Raw genomic sequence first — 19,154 nt, forward strand, 5'->3', positions numbered from 1 at the left:
AATACACCAAGACGTGCCTCATCTGTCAACAGGACAAAGTCGAGAAAGCCAAAGTCTCAGTACTCTTGGAACCTCTGCCTATGCCAACAAGACCCTGGGAAAGTGTGTCTCTAGACTTCATAACACACCTCCCAAAAGTCGGGGAATATGACATCATCTTGGTTATCGTAGACCGATTCTCAAAATATGCGACGTTCGTCCCCACTCCCAAATTATGCTCAGCGGAACTCACCGCCCAACTATTTTTCAAACACGTTGTAAAGTTATGGGGCATTCCGTCTAGCATCATCAGCGATAGGGATGGAAGATTCATTGGGACATTCTGGACTGAGTTATTCGCCTTCTTGGGAACAACCTTAAACATCTCCTCGAGTTATCACCCTCAAATCGATGGATAGACAGAACGGTTCAATTGCTTGCTCGAAGAATACTTACGTCACTTCGACGACGCTCGCCAGAAGAACTGGATACAACTATTAGATGTCGCCCAATTTTGCTTCAATTGTTAGACAAGCTCGTCTATGGGAAAGAGTCCCTTTGAAATTGTAAGTGGACGACAACCGGCCTTACCCCATATTATTGATCATTCTTATGCAGGAAAAAACCCTCAAGCTCAAAACTTCATAAGAGAATGGAAGCCGACAACAGATATAGCCCGGGCATATTTAGAGAAGGCTTACAAACATATGAAAAAGTGGACGGACAAGAAGCGTCGCCCCCTTCAATTCCGAGCAGGAGATCAAGTTCTCATCAAGCTGAAACCAGAACAGATCAGATTTCGCAGCCGAAAGGACCAGAGACTAGTTCGAAAATATGAAGGCCCGATTGAAGTTCGTAAAAAGATCAGGGCTACCTCCTACCGAGTTGCACTACCCGCATGGATGAAAATCCACCCAGTAATTCATGTGAGCAACTTGAAGCCCTACCACCCCGACCCAGACGACGACCAACGAAATGCAATCACAAGACCGAGCATCGATCTGAAACAAAAAGAAACCAAAGAAGTAGAGGAGATCCTAGCCGACAGGGTTAGGAAGATAGGAAGACATGTACGGATGATTCGTGAATTCCTTGTCAAATGGAAGAATCTCCCTACAGAGGAAACTAGCTGGGAACACACCGAAGATCTAAACTTCGCCGCCAGCCACATCGCAAGGTTTGAAAGTAGTCGGTTGACAGGGACGTCAACCAATTAGGTGGGGGAGGATGTCACGGTCATGCTTGTCCAGGGCGTGTTGCCCATGGCCGCATACCCATGACAAGCCAAACCCTTGTCATGTCTTTTCATTCTAGTGTTTTTACTTTTGTAGTTCTAGGGCGTATGACGCCTAAAAAATATCATGTCTAGACCTGCCAGACATGAAATGCCTCAGAATGTACTATAGGGGGATATGACTAGTTGTCAACTTCTCCCTACCCAAGGTTATATATGTTAAGCCGTTGTTATCTCTCTCTTGCTTACTTATATAACGTCTCTTTCAAAAATCTCTCTTTCTAAAATCTCTCTCTCCTCGTTTTCTAAAACCTTATTGTAAAACTGAGGCTAGAGGCTCGATCATACGTCGCTTGGCCGTAGGTGATGCAAGAACAAATTGGCTTAGCTCACTTATCGTTGGAAAGTGAGTGTCGCACAATCGCTAGTCCGCTGCCTTCAAAAGTGCGATTGTGTCACTTCGCAATCTCCTCCAATGCAATCTCTACCAATCTATGCACAACTTCCACAGGTAAATTCTCACACACTCGCAAACTTCCCCCCATAAAACTCATCTTTAACTTTGATGCTTGACGTAACACCTCGATAATACTACTGCTTTGTTATGCTTTGCTTTCGACGAACTATCTAGTACCTTTCCCTTTATATAGACTTATGGTACCCCTCCTTCTTCCTCTTAACTCCAACGTACGGGAATAGTGCTTTCATAGCTGTCTCAAACTATCAAGCTTTATAGATAACTTCGAATATAATTAAATTTCCTTTAGGGTTATTTTCTTTGAAACTCAGAGTAAACATAGATTTCTATTCTATAAAAGAAATTAAACGAATTATTTGCATAACTAAAATGTTGGTCAAATAAAAGTGTTTTCTTTAGAATACAAATTTTACTTTGAATAATGCACAGACTTTGTTCCAAAACTTTAACAAATTCTATTACGTTCAAAACCCTAAATTTGAAAACACTTTAACATGACGCTCTTTCGAATAAGATCTAGATGTACGTATGAAGTTACTTGTTTAAATCTAAATAAATTTTGTGACTTGATGTTTGGAGTGAGCTCGGTAAAATTAGTGTTTGGAACATGTAATTTTAAATTCCATTGTAATATATATATCATATAAATTATGTAATTTTAAATTCCATTGTAATATATATATCATATAAATTATGTAAATGAACACTCCCATGAAATATTTTATCTTTTAATTTTTTTCCAACAAAACAAAGATTCTGTCCTGAGTGAATTTAAAGTAAATACATTTTCTATAAAGTGGAGTTAGAAGTTGAAGAAAAATGAATTGTACATATGAATAGTAAATATATTATATATTATATATTATATATTGTTGACGTAAAATACATTTTCTATAAAGGACATTGGACCTCAAAGGGGGTGGATTTGGTAGGGGTTCCACATCGATTAGAGAAAGGAACGAGTGCAAACGGGAATGTTGGGCCCTGAAGGGAGGTGGATTGTGAGATCCTACATCGGTTGGGGAGGAGAACAAAACACGCTTTATAAGGGTGTGAAAACTTTTTCCTAGTAGACGTATTTTAAAAAACTTGAGGGGATGCTTGAAAGGGAAAACTCAAAGAGTACAATATCTACTAGCAGTGGGCTTGAGTCGTTATATTTGTACTCGTACTTCTCTCATAATGAGGGTCAACGAGTGGGCTGTATTTCGACTTAAGGCATCAGAGACTATGTTTGCCTTTTTAGGGTGGATATCTATATCGTAATCCTTCACTAGTTCTAACCACCTTCTTTGCCTTATGTTCAACTCTTTCTGGGTGAAGAACTATTTCAAACTCTTGTGGTAGTGTAAATTTGGGTTTTCTCTCCATACAGATAATGTCACCAGATCTTTAATGCAAACATTACTGCGACAAACTCTAGGTCATAGGCTAGTTCTTATCATATTCTTTTAATTGACGGGATGCGTATGCAACGACTCTGTCATGTTGCATCAACACACATTCTAGTCCTTTCTCAGAAGCATCATTGTAGATCACGTATCCCTCTAAGCTCTCGGGTACCGTGAGCACTGGGGCTGTTACCAATCTTTATTTTAGGTCTTGGAAACTTGCCTCACATGCATCGTTCCATGTAAATGGTACGTCCTTCCTCGTTAGTTGTGTAAGTGGCAAGGATATCTTAACAAAGTCCTACATGAATCTTCAATAGTACCCAGCTAATCCCAAAAAACTCGGTACCTCTATAAATGTAGTTGGGCATCTCACTTGGTAACCTCTTTGATTTTGGTTGGATCTACGAATATTTCATCCTTTGATACCACATATCTCAAGAATGAGACTTGTCACAGCCAAAATTCGCATTTGGAGAACTTGACGTACAACTTGTTCTCTCTCAAGATGGTTAGAACTTTTCGGAGGTGTTCTTGGTCCGTTTTCAAGTATACTAGGATTTCATCTGTGAACAAGATAACGAACGTGTCCAAAAAGTCCTTGAATTCTCGGTTCTTTGATTCCATAAAGACAGCTAGAGCGTTGGTGAAGCTAAACGACATCACTACAAACTCGTAGTGACCGTATCTTGTCCTAAATTCTGTTTTTGGTACATCCATTTCTTTAATCTTAATTTGATGGTACCCTAACTGGAGGTTTATCTTGGAGAATACCGTCACCTCCCTAAGTTGGTCAAATAGGTCTTCTATGCGAGGCAGATGTATTTATTCTTTATTGTTCTCTCATTTAGTTCTCTATAATCAATGCAAAGGCACATCGGTCCATCCTTCTTTTTGACAAACAACACCGGCGCACTCCAAGGGGATATACTAGGTCGAATGAAGCCTTTGTCCAATAGATCTTGTAACTGCGCCTTAAGTTCTTTCAATTCAGCTGGTGCCATGCGATAAGGTGCTTTGGAAATAGGCCCAGTTCTCAGCTCGAGTTTTATGGCAAAGTTTACAACTTGTGAAGGGAATATTCCTAATAGGTCTTCTGGGAAGATGTCTGGAAATTCGTTCACTAGTACGGTGTCTAGGGTCTTTTTCTTTCCTCTTACATCTATGAGACATGCTAGTATTATCCAACTCTCTTGTTGAATTGGTCTCTTAGCTTTCATCATTGAGACTACATTTGAAGTAGTCCCAGAGAGCATGTACCTTTAAACTTAAAGTCGAGTCTCGACAATGATGAAAATATTACTTCTTTCATACGACAGTCTATACTAACGCAGAGCATAAGACATTAGTAACGACTATGAGTAAGTAGAAATTTAAGGTTGTTACATAAATGATGGAGCAATGATTAAAATGGTAAGTAATATTTGAATAGAAAGAAAGAATTTTTTTTTTTTTTTTTTTTTTGTTTGTTTGTTTGTTTGTAATATTACCAATTGGTGCGTAGAAACAACTTTGTAAGAGGGGATGTGACATTAAGCTCTATTCCGAGACTAAAATTTAGGTGTGTTGAAATGAAACATGGTACATGTCGCCATGTCATTATACTATGTCATATCATCATCATACATCTCATGTCACTATGTCATAATGGATACTCATCATAACTTATTGTTAGGATCGATACCAGTTGTTAGGATCGCACAACAACGCACACGCTCGATCTAGATGAACACAAAGAAAAGGATAGAGAAAAGTTGCAAGGAGAATCTGGCTAAAAGGATTTTGTATTGATGACTTCAGGTATGTACAACAAGAGAGAGTACAGAGAATAGAAAAGTACATTTCAAAGCTTTACTAGACGGGATATATATATGGTTCAGTCTACTAAATATAGCTTTACCAGATTTAACCATCTACTATATATAGCTATGTACCATATATAGCTTTACCGGATATAGCTTCACCATATATGGCTTTACCAAATATAGCTTTACCGGATATAGCCATTGACCAAGCTATAAATACAGGGAGTAGACTCCATAACTCAACAATTCTCCCACTTGGAGACTGATCCTACACCATACCAATTAGGGCTTTGCATAGCTTTAATTTTCCAACATCAACACATTTTGTCAACATGTCTGCTGGATTCTTTGCACCCTTTATCTTCTCCAAACACATATCGCCTTCTTCCACTAACCTGCGAGTGAAATGGTACCGTCTTCTAATGTGTTTTGTCCTTGAATGATAGACTGGGTTTTTCACCAACTGTATGGCACTCTGACTATCTGTATAAAGGATCTTCTTGCACTGCTTCCGGCCTAATTCTTCTAGATAGTCTGTCATCCATATCATCTCCTTTCCAGCTTCAGCTATGGCCACGTACTCATCTTCAGTAGATGAAAGTGCAACGCATTTCTGAAGCTTGGACATCCAACTCACTGCTGTTCCATCTATAGTGTAGATATACCCAGATGTGCTCTTGCTGGAGTCTACATCTCCACTCAGATCAGCATCCACAAAACCTTGCAGAACTACTTTGCCATTGCCATAACAAAGTGTAGTATTGGATGTACCTCTCAGATATCTCAGAAGCCACTTCACAGCTTCCCAATGTTCCTTCCCTGGATTTGCCATGTACTTGCTAACAACTCCCACTGCATGTGTTATGTCAGGTCTAGTGCAGACCATAGCATACATCAAACTCCCAACTGCAGAAGCGTACGGAACTGATGCCATGTGCTCACGTTCCTCAACTGTCTTGGGAGATTGCCCCTTTGACAATTTAATATGATTTGCCAAGGGGGTAGTCCTGGGTTTAGCGTTATTCATCTTGAATTTGGACAACACCTTCTCAATGTACTGCTCTTGGGATAGATTTAATGTGCCAGCAGATCTATCTCGAGAAATCCTCATCCCAAGGATCTGCTTCGCTGCACCTAAATCTTTCATCTCAAATACTGAAGACAAGCTTGCCTTCAGGTGGTTTATCTCCCTCATACTTGATCCAGCAATTAGTATATCATCCACATACAGGAGTAGAAACACATAAGAATCAGTGTATTTCTTGAGGTAGCAACACTGATCATTTTCACTTCTGTGGAAACCACTCTTGCTCATGAAGGAGTCAAACTTCTTGTACCATTGTCTCGGTGCTTGTTTCAGTCCATACAAGCTCTTATTGAGCCTACACACCATGTGCTCCTTGCTTGGAGCTGCAAATCCTTCAGGTTGTTGCATATAGATCTCCTCATCTAGATCTCCATGTAAAAATGCCGTTTTTACATCCATTTGCTCAAGGTGCAAATTCTCCGATGCAACAATACTCAGTAGAATTCGGATAGTAGTTAATTTCACAACTGGAGAAAAGATCTCAGCATAATCAATGTCTTTTCTTTGTGAATATCCTTTAACTACTAACCGAGTCTTAAACCTCCTTCTGCCATCTGGTTCAACCTTGATTTTGAACACCCATTTGTTCAACAGAGCTCTCTTTCCTGTAGGCAACTCAGTCAGCACCCACGTATTATTCCTTTCAAGTGAGCTCATCTCATCATCCATGGCTTGCTCCCACTTAGTTGAATCTTCCACTTGTAGGGCCTCATCAAAGGACTCTGGTTCTCCTTCGTCAGTCAACAACAGATAGTGTAATGAGGTTGAATATCTGTCTGGTGCTCTGGTAGTTCTGGATGATCTTCTCAACACCTGTTCAGGTGCAACTTGCTCCACGTCTGGTTCTTTAGCAATAGGATCAGCCACGTCTGGTTCTTCAGCAATAGGATCAGGAGTTTCTTGAGCTTCTGTTGTACCATCACTGTGTGAATTTTCTTGCCACTCAAATTCAACTCCCACTTGCTTCGTAGTCTCAGAGTTTATCTTCTCTCTGTCCTTGTACATGACATTTTCATCAAAGGTCACATCACAGTGTCTTAGGATCTTCATATTTTTCTCATCCCAAAACCTATACCCAAACATGTCAGAGCCATAGCCTATGAAGTAGCATTTCACAGCCTTAGCATCAAGCTTATCTCTCTTCTCTGGATCAACATGAACATACGCAGTACAGCCAAAGGTTCTCAAGTGAGAGTACTTGAGTTCTTTTCCTGTCCATACTTCTTCGGGCAATTTGAACTTCAAGGGTACTGACGGCCCTCTATTAATCAAATATGCTGCTGTGTTCACAGCATCAGCCCAGAATGTCTTTGGCAATCCAGAATGAATCCTCATGCTTCTTGCTCGCTCATTCAAGGTTCTGTTCATCCTTTCTGTAATACCATTTTGTCTTGCGTTACCGGGAATTGTTCTTATTAATCTAATTCCCTCAGCTGCACAAAATGTTATAAACTCTGATTTGTTGTACTCTCCTCCATTGTCAGACCTCAGGCATTTGATCTTCAAGCCGGTCTGATTTTCAACTTCAGCTTTCCACTTCTTGAAGGTGGTAAACACATCTGACTTGTATTTCAGAAAGTAAACCCATACCTTCCTGCTGAAGTCATCGATGAAGGTGACGTAGTACCTTGATCCACCAAGTGATGAAACTGGAGATGGTCCCCAGACGTCTGTATGGACCATTTCCAACCGCACTTTCTTCGGTTCTCTGGCAGCCTTTGTGAAACTAACTCGTTTCTGTTTGCCCATAACGCAGCTCTCACAAAGACCCATATCAACAGATTTTAAGCCTTCTAAAGCTCCTTTCGCAGTCAGCATCTTCATTCCTTTGACGCTCATATGTCCAAGTCTATTGTGCCATAGACTTGAATTGGAAGCACTCTCAGCAGTAGCAGTCATGTTTATACACTCTGCAGCAGTGTATAAGGTACCGGATTTTGTGCCACGCGCAACAACCATGGCGCCCTTCACAATCTTCCAGGAACTCTTTCCAAACTCTGCTGCATAGCCTGTGCTATCCAACTGACCAATAGAGATCAGGTTCTTCTTGAGACCAGGAATGTATCTGACATCTTGTAATGTCCATTGATTTCCTGCTGGAGTTTGTATGGAGACATCTCCCTTTCCTTCAATCTCCAAGGTTTTATTGTCGGCAAGATACACCTTCCCGAAATTTCCTGATTTGAAATTTCGAAACAATTCCTTACTTGGAGACGAATGGAACGATGCACTTGAATCCAAAATCCAGGATTCAGCTGGGCTATCCACAGTAAGGATTAAAACGTGCTCAGCATCTTCTGTTGTGTATATAGAATCATCATCATCTTCAGATTTATGATTCTGCTTCTTCTTTAGCTTTGTACAATCTGTCCGAAAGTGTCCTTTTCCCCCACAACTCCAACACGTTACGTTGGGTTTGTTTGGAGATTTTCCCCGGTTCTTTGATTTTGAACGCCCATGTTTGTTTGAGCTCTTTGATTTGCTTCTTCCCCTTCGATCAACACTGAGAGCATTGCCTGATGAATCTCCAGTTTCCCGTTTGCAAATACTTTCGCTGAGAACTACATCTCGAATTTCATCAAACTTCAGTTTATCAGATCCTCGGAAACTGCTGATTGCGGCAACAACAGTATCCCATGACTCGGGTAAGGATGACATCAAAATCAACGCTTTAATTTCATCTTCGAAATTAATTTCCACCGAACCCAGTTGACTTATGATCATATTGAATTCATTTATATGATCCGCAACACGTCCACCTTCAGACATCTGTAGATTGAACAATCTACGCATCAAATACACCTTGTTCATAGCCGACGGTTTTTCATACATATTTGACAGCGCCTTCATCAGATCTGACGTTGTCTTCTCCTTGATGATGTTAAACGCCACGTTTCTGGATAGCGTCAACCGGATCATCCCTAAGGCTTGTCGATCCTTGAGCTTCCACTGTTCCGTGGTCATGGTATCCGGCTTCACCCCCAACAGAGGTTCGTGAAGATCTTTCTGGTACAGATAATCTTCAATCTGCATCTTCCAGAAACCGAAATCGGATCCATCGAACTTCTCAATTCCAATCTTTGAACTTTCCATCTTCACAGATCGTGGTGAATTTTGCCTTGCTCTGATACCAATTGTTAGGATCGATACCAGTTGTTAGGATCGCACAACAACGCACACGCTCGATCTAGATGAACACAAAGAAAAGGATAGAGAAAAGTTGCAAGGAGAATCTGGCTAAAAGGATTTTGTATTGATGACTTCAGGTATGTACAACAAGAGAGAGTACAGAGAATAGAAAAGTACATTTCAAAGCTTTACTAGACGGGATATATATATGGTTCAGTCTACTAAATATAGCTTTACCAGATTTAACCATCTACTATATATAGCTATGTACCATATATAGCTTTACCGGATATAGCTTCACCATATATGGCTTACCAAATATAGCTTTACCGAATATAGCCATTGACCAAGCTATAAATACAGGGAGCAGACGCTCTGTTGGGATTGGGATCCTCACGGACAGAAAAAGATTACAGTCGATTTTCTAATGATCGAGTGAGATTGCTTCTTCGGCCCGAACCCAAGAATCCCTAAGATATGATAAATAAATATTGTAAATGACCACACTCTATACTAACCTATAGTATAATAATTTAAATACCACTATCCTATACATGTGTCATAGTCTTTACTTGTGATGTTGTCATCAGCCATACGTGCACGAGTGTCTTGCCTTTATCTGAAAAATAAAAGTAGCACACGATTTGAGTATTTTAAGAATTATTCAATAAATGACCCCACTATTGGAGTTGGGGCATGCAAACACATGCAACTCGTGATTAGGGACCTATCATTTAAGATCATCATAGAGGTGGTCTCCAGTATAAACAAAATTAGATGTGTAGTACTTCCGTATACATAACCCACACGTGCGAGCGTGAGTCTACCAAGTAGTTCATACTCTTCCTCCGACCCCATTTATCTAACGGAGACAGAAGTCTTGCTCCACTTCCTCTTCCATTCTCAACGGAAATCTCTGTCATTTGGCATCACAAACGTTACGTTTTAGCTACGACAACATATCATATGCCTTTTTTTTCTCCCTATATTGTTTTAGAAAAAATAAAGAGAGATACTTTTTAATATCTTATTGGTCTTTGTGCCTCTAAATGAGGCAACAATTACCAAAATGGTAACATAACAAGTCACATTTAAATAAAAAGGAACAATAATTAATTATTGTTAAAAGTTACTAGTTTAGTCTACTACTTTCATTATAATATCTCATTCATTAATTTTTTTTTTAAGGTTATTAAAATTAAAATTTTATTTTTTAAAAAATGACTAATAAATTTTTTTAAATAATATTTTTAAATTCACATATCTAAAATTAAAATTTCAAGAATACATTAAATATATTTTAAAAAATTTCTGTGACATATTGAACACAACGTGTAGTTGATCGTGACCAAGAAACCACCGGTTTTGCTTGGTGGGTCGGGAATGCCCATCCCCTCTGGAAATTCAGATTATGGTGGAGTCATCAGAGATGACTATGGCCCCTAATATCGGCGATAGCTATGCCTCATGGGGACAGCAGGAAGAGGAAAGAGTTTGAAGAAATTTTGTTGATAATAAAGACCCCTACGAATCATGCACCGGATCCATCCAGCCTGGAATCCAATGAACTGGCAAGAGAAGTTCACGCTTTTTCCTGTATAAACTCATATTTAATTTACGAGTAAACTGTGATGTCCCACATTGGTTGGGGAAGAGAACAAACCACCATTTATAAGGGTGTGTAAACCTCCCCTAACAGACGCGTTTTAAAGCCTTGAGGGGAAGCTCGATCTGCTAGCAATGGATCTAGGCCGTTACAAATGGTATCAAAGCCAGACACCAGACAATGTGCCAGCCTTCTCGTTGTTCCCCGAATGAGGGTAGACACGAGGCGGTGTGCCAATAAGGACGCTGGGTCCCAAAGGGGGGTGGATTTGGGGGCGGTCCTACATCGATTGAAGGAAGAAAAGAGTGCCAACGAGGACGCTGGGACCCTCACGCTGGGTCCCAAAGGGGGGTGGATTTGGGGGCGGTCCCGCATCGATTAAAGGAAGGAAAGAGTGCCAACGAGGACGTTAGGCCCCAAAGGAGGGTGGATTGTGATGTCCCACCCTAGCAGACGCGTTTTAAAATCTTGAGGGGAAGCTCGAAAAGAAAAATACAAAAACAATAGGTGGATCTGGGCCGTTACATAAACTATAAGTTTCGTTTGAACTTTGAGGTGAAATTTTTTAAAGCTTTTAGATTTTGCTAATTTGATCATTAAATTTTATACCTAATAAAATTATAAAATTTTATTTTTTGTTTTTAAAATCTTAATATATTAAGAACCATTTTTTTTAATAAAAAATTAAAAAATTATGAGATTTTATTATTATTATTATTATTTTAATTCATCACTAATTCTTAACCATTGTCAGTTAGTTAACCTAACCCCACATGGTTTCATAACTATTGGAAAAAAGAAAATTGGGAAATTAATAATATTAATATAATTTCTCACCAAACCTTTCTCGAACGTCCTACCTTCTTCCTCTCCTCCTTACCCTTATCTCTCTCTCTTTGCTCTGTAAATTCTCTCATGGCGACGGTTCTCAGAACTCCATTTTTTCAGGCAACTCCTCCGGCAACTGTATCCACGATTTCCTCATCCAAATCCACCCTTAAACCCTTATCTGTATCCTTTAGAACCTCTCACGCTACCATTTCTTGCATCAATTCCTCCAAGTTTTCACTCCGTCCTCGTTCTCTCCGGTTCCCGAAGCTTGCCCCGTTTTCTTCCTCCGGTGAAACGGAAATTAGCGAGGTCGAAGAGGAAGTTCGTGAATCTGAGGCTGAGGTACACTTAATTCTTCTTCTTATTTGGGGCTATTTTACCGTTTGGTTGCTGTGTCTTTACCGGACTATTGTAGTTTGACTCTTTAGTTGATTAGGTTGGATAGTGTTGGAGGATATTGTTTTATGCAGAGGAGTTTCTAGGATCGCGTTGTTATGTCTAATATTATCAATTTGTGCGAATTTGCCTCTTGGATTGCTGTTACGAAACAGTTTTGTAAGAGGAAATGCGGCATTCTGGCATTATCTTCAATTCATTGTCTATTTCTGTGTTCTAATTATTCTACTGAATTATCTATGAAGTAAGACATTTGATTCTCAAATCTCACCTTGAATTTATCCACTTGACATTTCAAATTTTTGTATTAACTAAAACAATTGAGTATGGAAGCAGTTTTCGTAGTTCTGGGGCCATTACTCGAGTTTGGTTTAATCATTCCTCTATGTTCTCTGCAGCTTTTTGGATACTACAATAATATAATCAAATGATGGGACCATAAGCTCCATTCAATTCAAGACTAAAATTTAGGTGTGTTGAAATGAAACATGGTCCATGAAGCATAAACTATGCTCTTTTAAACCTGCAAGTATGGACTATTGATTTTGTTTTTAAAAATTTGAAGATTTTGGATATTGGATGCTTAGAGAGTGTAATAACTTCTGACTATGAGAAATGAATTCACACAGCACAGGTTTCGATTGTTTTAATTAAGTTTATACTAAAATCATGTCCTTGTGCTTTCTTGTTGCTCATGTATTTATGTAACAGGACTCTTCTGTTAGTTATACTGGTGTGGAAGATGCTGCAAGTGATAGTGATATAAGTGATGATGCAGAAGTTAATGCTGAGGATGTGGCTCAGTCAGTTATTATATCAGCACTTCAATCCTATAAGCAGGCTTTAGCAGATAACAATGGAGCTCAAATAGTTGAAATAGAGTCATATCTGAAGTCGATCGAAGATGAAAAGCTCGCAGTTGAAGGGAAGTTGGAATCCCTAACTGAAGAACTCTCTGTAGAGAAGGTTCGAATTTTGAGAATCAGTGCCGACTTTGATAATTTTAGGAAGAGAACAGAGCGAGAACGTCTTTCATTGGTAAAAAATGCTCAAGGGGAAGTGGTAGAGACGTTATTGGGTGTCCTGGATAATTTTGAGAGAGCTAGGGCACAGATCAAGGTGGAGACAGAGGGAGAAGAAAAGATTAATCAGAGTTACCAAAGCATCTATAAGCAGTTCACTGAGATTTTGGGCTCGTTGGGTGTAGTTCCTGTTGAGACAATTGGGAAACCTTTTGACCCACTGGTGAGTTCTTGCTTCTTGTCATCTTATTGAATTTGCATCTCATGTACCTCATTTTCCCTTTATTCATCAAAGTTAAGTCACTATTAATCAGTCAGTGGTGCTAATAACTGAACTTGTTAATAATTGATGAACCTGTTTTCTAAATCAAATTGTTTAAATTGTTTTGTTCTTAGAGTACCTGCACATGACGGATTTATTCAAGCAACTTGATGAGTAAAATGGTGGTATTTAGTTAATACCGACTCTAGAAACTAAGAAAGTGTAGGGTCTTTCCTTGCAAACCTTACAATCATTACTGGATGAACTTTTCCTGAAATCTGATTTTTGAATCTCAAATATGAACATGGTTTGAACCGACCTGTTGGGATTCATTTATTTTTGTAGATTTTGACCATAGGAAAACTAAGAATGTGATCTTTTGCTCTCATTTTTGTTTTGCACTGATAATGATGAGAGGGTAAATCATAATTTATTTGATAGTGTTCTTTGCAAAAAATATGTGATGTAAATTATCTGTGGAGTTCCCTGGATCCATCCATAAGAAGTGATGCATCTTATAATGGGTTATTTTTCATGGAAAAGGATCAAAGAAGAGAAAGTTACTTTGGAAGTGTGCTATCTTGGATCCGTTATCGGTTTTATGGTTGGAGATCGATAAAAGAATTATTGAAGATAAATTTGAAGATCTAGACCAGGTTCAGAGTGAATCTGATAGTGTACATTGTTGGAGCAAAAAGGTAGAAGACTTTACTAGTTCTACCTCTCAGGCTATTTGTTCAAAAGGTGATTTTTTGTCGGTAAATTTATGCTTCAAGGAGGCCTTGTCCTCCTGTAATATTGTAACTTATTCAAATTGTTATTATCAATGACAAGGCTACTATTTCTGTCTGATATTGTGATTTTTCGACTACCTTCGATCACATTGAATTCTGAGGTGATGTGTTTTTCTTTTTCGAAATCTATTCGATTTGCATTCTAAACTAGCATGACATGATCAAACATGGAACTAATCAGGGTTCTGCTGTTTAATCTCTCTCTTTTTGGGGATCAAGTTTGGTAAGTTGAAACTTCTTTAATCAATTTCTTGCTACAGCTTCATGAAGCAATTATGAGGGAGGACTCCACAGAGTTTGAGGAAGGCATCATACTCGACGAGTTCCGCAAAGGATTCTTGCTTGGTGAGAGACTCCTGCGTCCATCAATGGTGAAAGTATCAGCCGGTCCAGGGCCTGAAAAGTCGGATGAAGCAGCAGCATCAGAAGAACACGATTCGAGTGAAAACTCGGAGGGCTCCAAATCGGAGTCATCTTAAAACTCGAATGAACACAATCCAATTTTGAATATAGTTTTTGAATCTTCTTTGTGGGTGATAAGAGATTGGAGATGGAGTTTATTGTTGTTCTTGGTTATCAGGGTTTTGCAGGCGGAGAATTTAGATATCTGTTCTCAGGGGAAGGAAGTGTTAGTGGAATGTTGTAGTTGATTTAGATATTGCTTGCTATAAGTTGTAGAAATGGTTGAATGTGCCTTGATTTCTGATGCCAAAATGGCATGGCTGGTCTCCTCTGTAGGACCATATTTATTTGAAGGAAATTGAAATCACTCTCTCTTTCATTGTTATTTCTGTTCATTATATTATACTTACAAACTTCTATTAGGGAATGGATGGACCGAAGAATTGTTTCCAATGTAGGTTGACCTATTTGGACATCAAGAATTATTTCTTTGATTTATTTAAGGAGATTGAGAAGTAATATTCTTATTAATTTGTTAATTTGAGCCTAATCATTTGTAGTAGATTTAGTTAATCATTTGAACATAATTGAGCTGTTAGGAACTTTCTATTTAGTTAATCATTTGAACATAATTGAGCTGTTAGCAACTTTCTATTGAAACTTAAATGTTTATGTTTTTTTAAGCATAATTGTGTGTTATGTGGCATGATGTATGTTTTTTCATAAAAATAAATGTTTTGGCATCTAATGCATGCATATTATGTTTGATGATTGAGAAGATTGTGGTAAGAATACACGTTGTGTGAATCGAGTAACCAGCCACCGAGCGCAAACAATAATGCTCCAAGAGTACTAGATATGGGCGCAATGATGGAAGTGATGCAATCTTTGGTACAGACAGGTGGGCAAATGACTCAACTGATCTCGACCTTGGTGAAAAATGGCAGATAGATGGCCAAACCAATCAGGGAAACATCGACACGACAGAGGAAACAAATATTTCATAGACTTCAAACGTTGAGACCTGAAGTATTTGATGGAACGTCCCAGGACCCAGTGGCAGTTGAACTGTGGCTGTCTTCTATTAATGAGATTTTTCGACACATAGAGTGCCCAAAAGAACAAAGATTGAATTGTGCCACTTTTATTTTATGTAGCAATGCTAAACTATGGTGGCAATCAGCCTCCAGAACGATTGTCATAAACGAAAATGAGATCACCCAGACTCAATTTAGAGGACTTCAAACTAGTAGTGCATGAATTTCTAAGCATAGAGCAAGAAGACAGATCAATGGAATGGAAGAGTATGAATGGGAGTTCAACAACATATCCCACTTTGCCCTGAGACTAGTCGAGACAAAAGAGTAGAAGGTAGGGTGCTTTTTTATGGTCTTGAGATCTGATGTTCAAGGAATGGTGTCAGCGCATCCTCCACCAAACTATGCAACAACATTCTGACTAGCTGAGGCACTTGACGATAGGGAATACCCATTTGAAGACACACAATCCCATCTAGGCACGACAATTGACCAAAAGAGAAAGATGGAGCATACGCCACCTACCTCCTCCAAGGTACCACGATGCCAGGATAAGACTAGCTTAAACCAAGAGCGCAGGAAACCACGGGATCGCCCACATAGCACACCACGTGACAGAGCATTTTGCACAAACTGTGGGAAAGGTCACTCTAGACAGTGCAAGTGGCATCACCAAGCCCACTAGCAACCAACTAACCTTAAACCTAAAGTCATCCCCGCAACCGGGCTGAATATACACTACCATTTGACATGAGTTGGAAGACTCCGAACACAGCAGTCAAAGGTACGCTATCTATTCTTAGACATTACACGTGAGTATTGTTTGACTCTGGGTCCACCCACGCCTTTTATCTCTACTGGCTTTGTAAAACACATAAGGGTGGAATTAGAACTGCTATGGTACATGTTGTTCGTGGATACCCCGACAAGGGAGAGAATGGAAGCCTTCGAGAAGGTGAAGGACCGTTAAATTTGTGTCAAGTCACATGATGGATGTGACATTGATAGTGTTAGATATGAAAAATTTTGACATCATATAAGGAATGGAATGGTTAGCTAGGAACCATGCCATTGATTGTTTTAACAAAGAAGTTGTGATATGGGGAATCAATAAAAGGGGAGTAAAATTCGGATTACCTTGTTGATCGAATATCTCAAGGCAAGAACATTGTTTGAGATTCGAATCACTCCACAAGCAAGATCAATCATGTCTGCTTGAATGATTCTTGTTGATCAAATATCTCAAGACAAGAACACTTGATTGAGATTCGAATCACTCCACAAGCAAGATTGATCATTCTTATGTAATTAATGACCATAATTAACCCTTACGTAATTGTTACCTAATGTAAATAAAAAGTCCTCAAATACATTAATGAAATACAATAACCCTAAATTACTCTCACTGATAATCCAACTAAAATTTATAACCTGAAACTTCATTCTTCTTCAATGTGGCATGAATGGAATATCTTTTGAGAATTTCAACAATATTTTCTTCACATCTTCATTGAAGTATATTGTATAATTGATGTCTCTTAGTTCATATCAAGTTGTGTTCAGACCTCTTGGCCATCCAAGCTTCTAAGTTCAAGGGGTCCATGGTGGAAATAGTCCCTAAGATAGGTCACAAAATTTAAGGCAAGGAAGATGCTCTCCCATGTTGTCTGAGGGATATTAGCTCATGTGGTGGAAACATGGCGAATTGAGTTGACCATTGACTCGGTACCAGTAGTGAGAGAATTTGCGGACATATTGCTAGAGGATCTATCCAATGTACCCCCAAAGCGAGACGTGGAATTTGAGATTGTACTTGAGCTAAGAACAACCCCTATTTCCAGGATGACCTCTACTGAACTAGAAGAATTAAAGTTGCATATCCAAGAGCTACTGGATAAAGGCTTTATACGCTCAAGTGTGTACCCTTGGAAGCCCTAGGGATATTTGTGAAAAGAAGGACGAGTCTATGCGTTTTTGCATAAACTATCAAGAGCTCAACAAGGTGACAATTAAGAACAAGTACCTTTTACCTTGCATTGACGATCTGTACAATCCGCTGCAAGGAGCAATGATGTTCTCAAAGATTGACTTACGATCAGGCTACCATCAGTTGAGGATTAGGAAGAGTTATATCTCTAAAACAACTTTCCGGACAAGGTATGAACTTACAAGTAAGTGTTCAGAGAATTTCTAGATAGTTTTGTGATCGTGTTCATCGATGATATCATGGTGTACTCCAAGACCAGGGAGCAACACGAGGAACATCTTAGGAAGGTGTTGGTCACTCTAAGGACAAACAAGCTATATGCAAATTTCTCCAAGTGCGAGTTCTGGTTATAACAAGAAGGATTCCTTAGACATGTGCTGTCATGAATGGAGACCAGTATAGACCCAACAAAGATTGAAACTGCGACAAATTGGCCTCGCCCGACCAATGTGACTGAGGTACGAAGTTTTCTTGGTTTAGTAGGTTATTATCGGTAGTTTGTACGAAATTTTTCCAAGATCACCACCCCCTCACCGAGTTGACCAGTAATGAAAAGTCATTCACCTTGAATGATCAGTGCACAGTGTGTTCTATGTACCGATGCTATGATGATATATAGCAGACCCATCTCATATGATAGATTTCGAACCCCTATGATTGGATAAAGGTTTGAACTATGAGGAAGAGCCAGTACAAATTGTGGTAGAGAAGTGAAGACTTTACATAGTCGAGAGATCACGTTTGTCAAGGTATTATGTTGGAATCGCCAGCTCGAAGAAACTACTTGGAAACGAGAAGAGGAAATGATGATAAAGTACCTAAACTCTTCCAAATTGAAGAAATATAATAAAGGCCTTGTACATTGAAGCGAAGATTTTGAGGACCAAAGTCTTTTTTTTTTTTTTTTTTTTGGGTATTGTAATGCACAGACCCTAGGGTTCAGGTTCGTATAGCCAAACCCCACAACCACCCTGCACCCTCCTCACGGAGCACGAAGCCCGATACGAGCCGACCATTTACAACCCTAGTTGCCGCCCCTTCATCATCATCATCTTCTTCTTCACTAAGCAGCCGCCACCCATCTCCTCTCTATCGTGTTATTGGCTAGACCGCTAGAGTCGCATGCCACGTTGGTCATTAGACAAACGTTGTACGTCACCCACACCATGAATCATTACTGCCATTCTGTTTGTCGACCCACATTGTTCGAGGAAGGACAATCACGAGTCTCCTTGCTGCTATTGCATCACCAGCCGCCGCCGTCCCATGCGCGCACCTTTGATATTTATGTTCACCGTGATATCATGTTAGTCTTTCCTTTTCTGAGGTGTTCAGTGATGTGTAATGTGTTGTTCCCGACCAATTCAGGCCCAAGGAGTACGTATACGAGCTCATCTGGTGGGGCGCATGTGGAGAAGTACCATACATCCAACCTTATCCGAAACTGGAAAGAGCCGAAGGTCATGTTATGGTTTCTAAACGATAGATTTCATTCATGTCTTGTGTGTGGTTGCATTACTAACCACAATAGTGGGGTGACTTGAGTATTTTTTAAAATACTCAAGTCATGTGCTACTTTATATTTTTCAGGTAAAGGTAAAGCTCTCATGCACAGATGATGATGAACACTGAAAAGGCCATGGAAGCCACAATAGGGCTTGATAGGGAGAAGATCGCACTGAATTCCAATTAGTAGTTGATAGGTGTTTTTAAT

The 19,154-nt window shown here is 39.4% G+C and overlaps 2 protein-coding genes across 3 annotated transcripts; both read left to right on the forward strand.

Moving 5' to 3' along the window:
- The first annotated feature begins 521 nt into the window (after nt 1-521).
- Nucleotides 522-1,196, forward strand: LOC147790506 (uncharacterized). The gene has a single exon (XM_087127614.1). It carries the CDS (start codon nt 522-524, stop codon nt 1,194-1,196), a length of 675 nt encoding a protein of 224 aa, XP_086983740.1.
- Nucleotides 1,197-11,543: 10,347 nt separating this feature from the next.
- Nucleotides 11,544-14,801, forward strand: LOC111803344 (uncharacterized). 2 transcript variants are annotated; one of them, XM_087127355.1, is made up of 3 exons: nt 11,544-11,882; nt 12,648-13,181; nt 13,764-14,072. In XM_087127355.1, the coding sequence occupies exons 1-3, from the start codon at nt 11,625-11,627 to the stop codon at nt 13,869-13,871; spliced, it is 900 nt and encodes a 299-aa protein (XP_086983481.1). In that variant the 5' UTR covers nt 11,544-11,624; the 3' UTR covers nt 13,872-14,072. The 2 variants fall into 2 exon arrangements, with proteins under 2 accessions (XP_086983481.1, XP_023543468.2); XM_023687700.2 differs by lacking the exon at nt 13,764-14,072 and adding an exon at nt 14,275-14,801 and having other exon boundaries at nt 11,547-11,882.
- The last annotated feature ends 4,353 nt before the right edge of the window (nt 14,802-19,154 follow it).

This window comes from Cucurbita pepo, chromosome 10 (genome assembly GCF_057944985.1).
Source record: "Cucurbita pepo subsp. pepo isolate OVF chromosome 10, ASM5794498v1, whole genome shotgun sequence".
Lineage (NCBI taxonomy): Eukaryota > Viridiplantae > Streptophyta > Magnoliopsida > Cucurbitales > Cucurbitaceae > Cucurbita > Cucurbita pepo.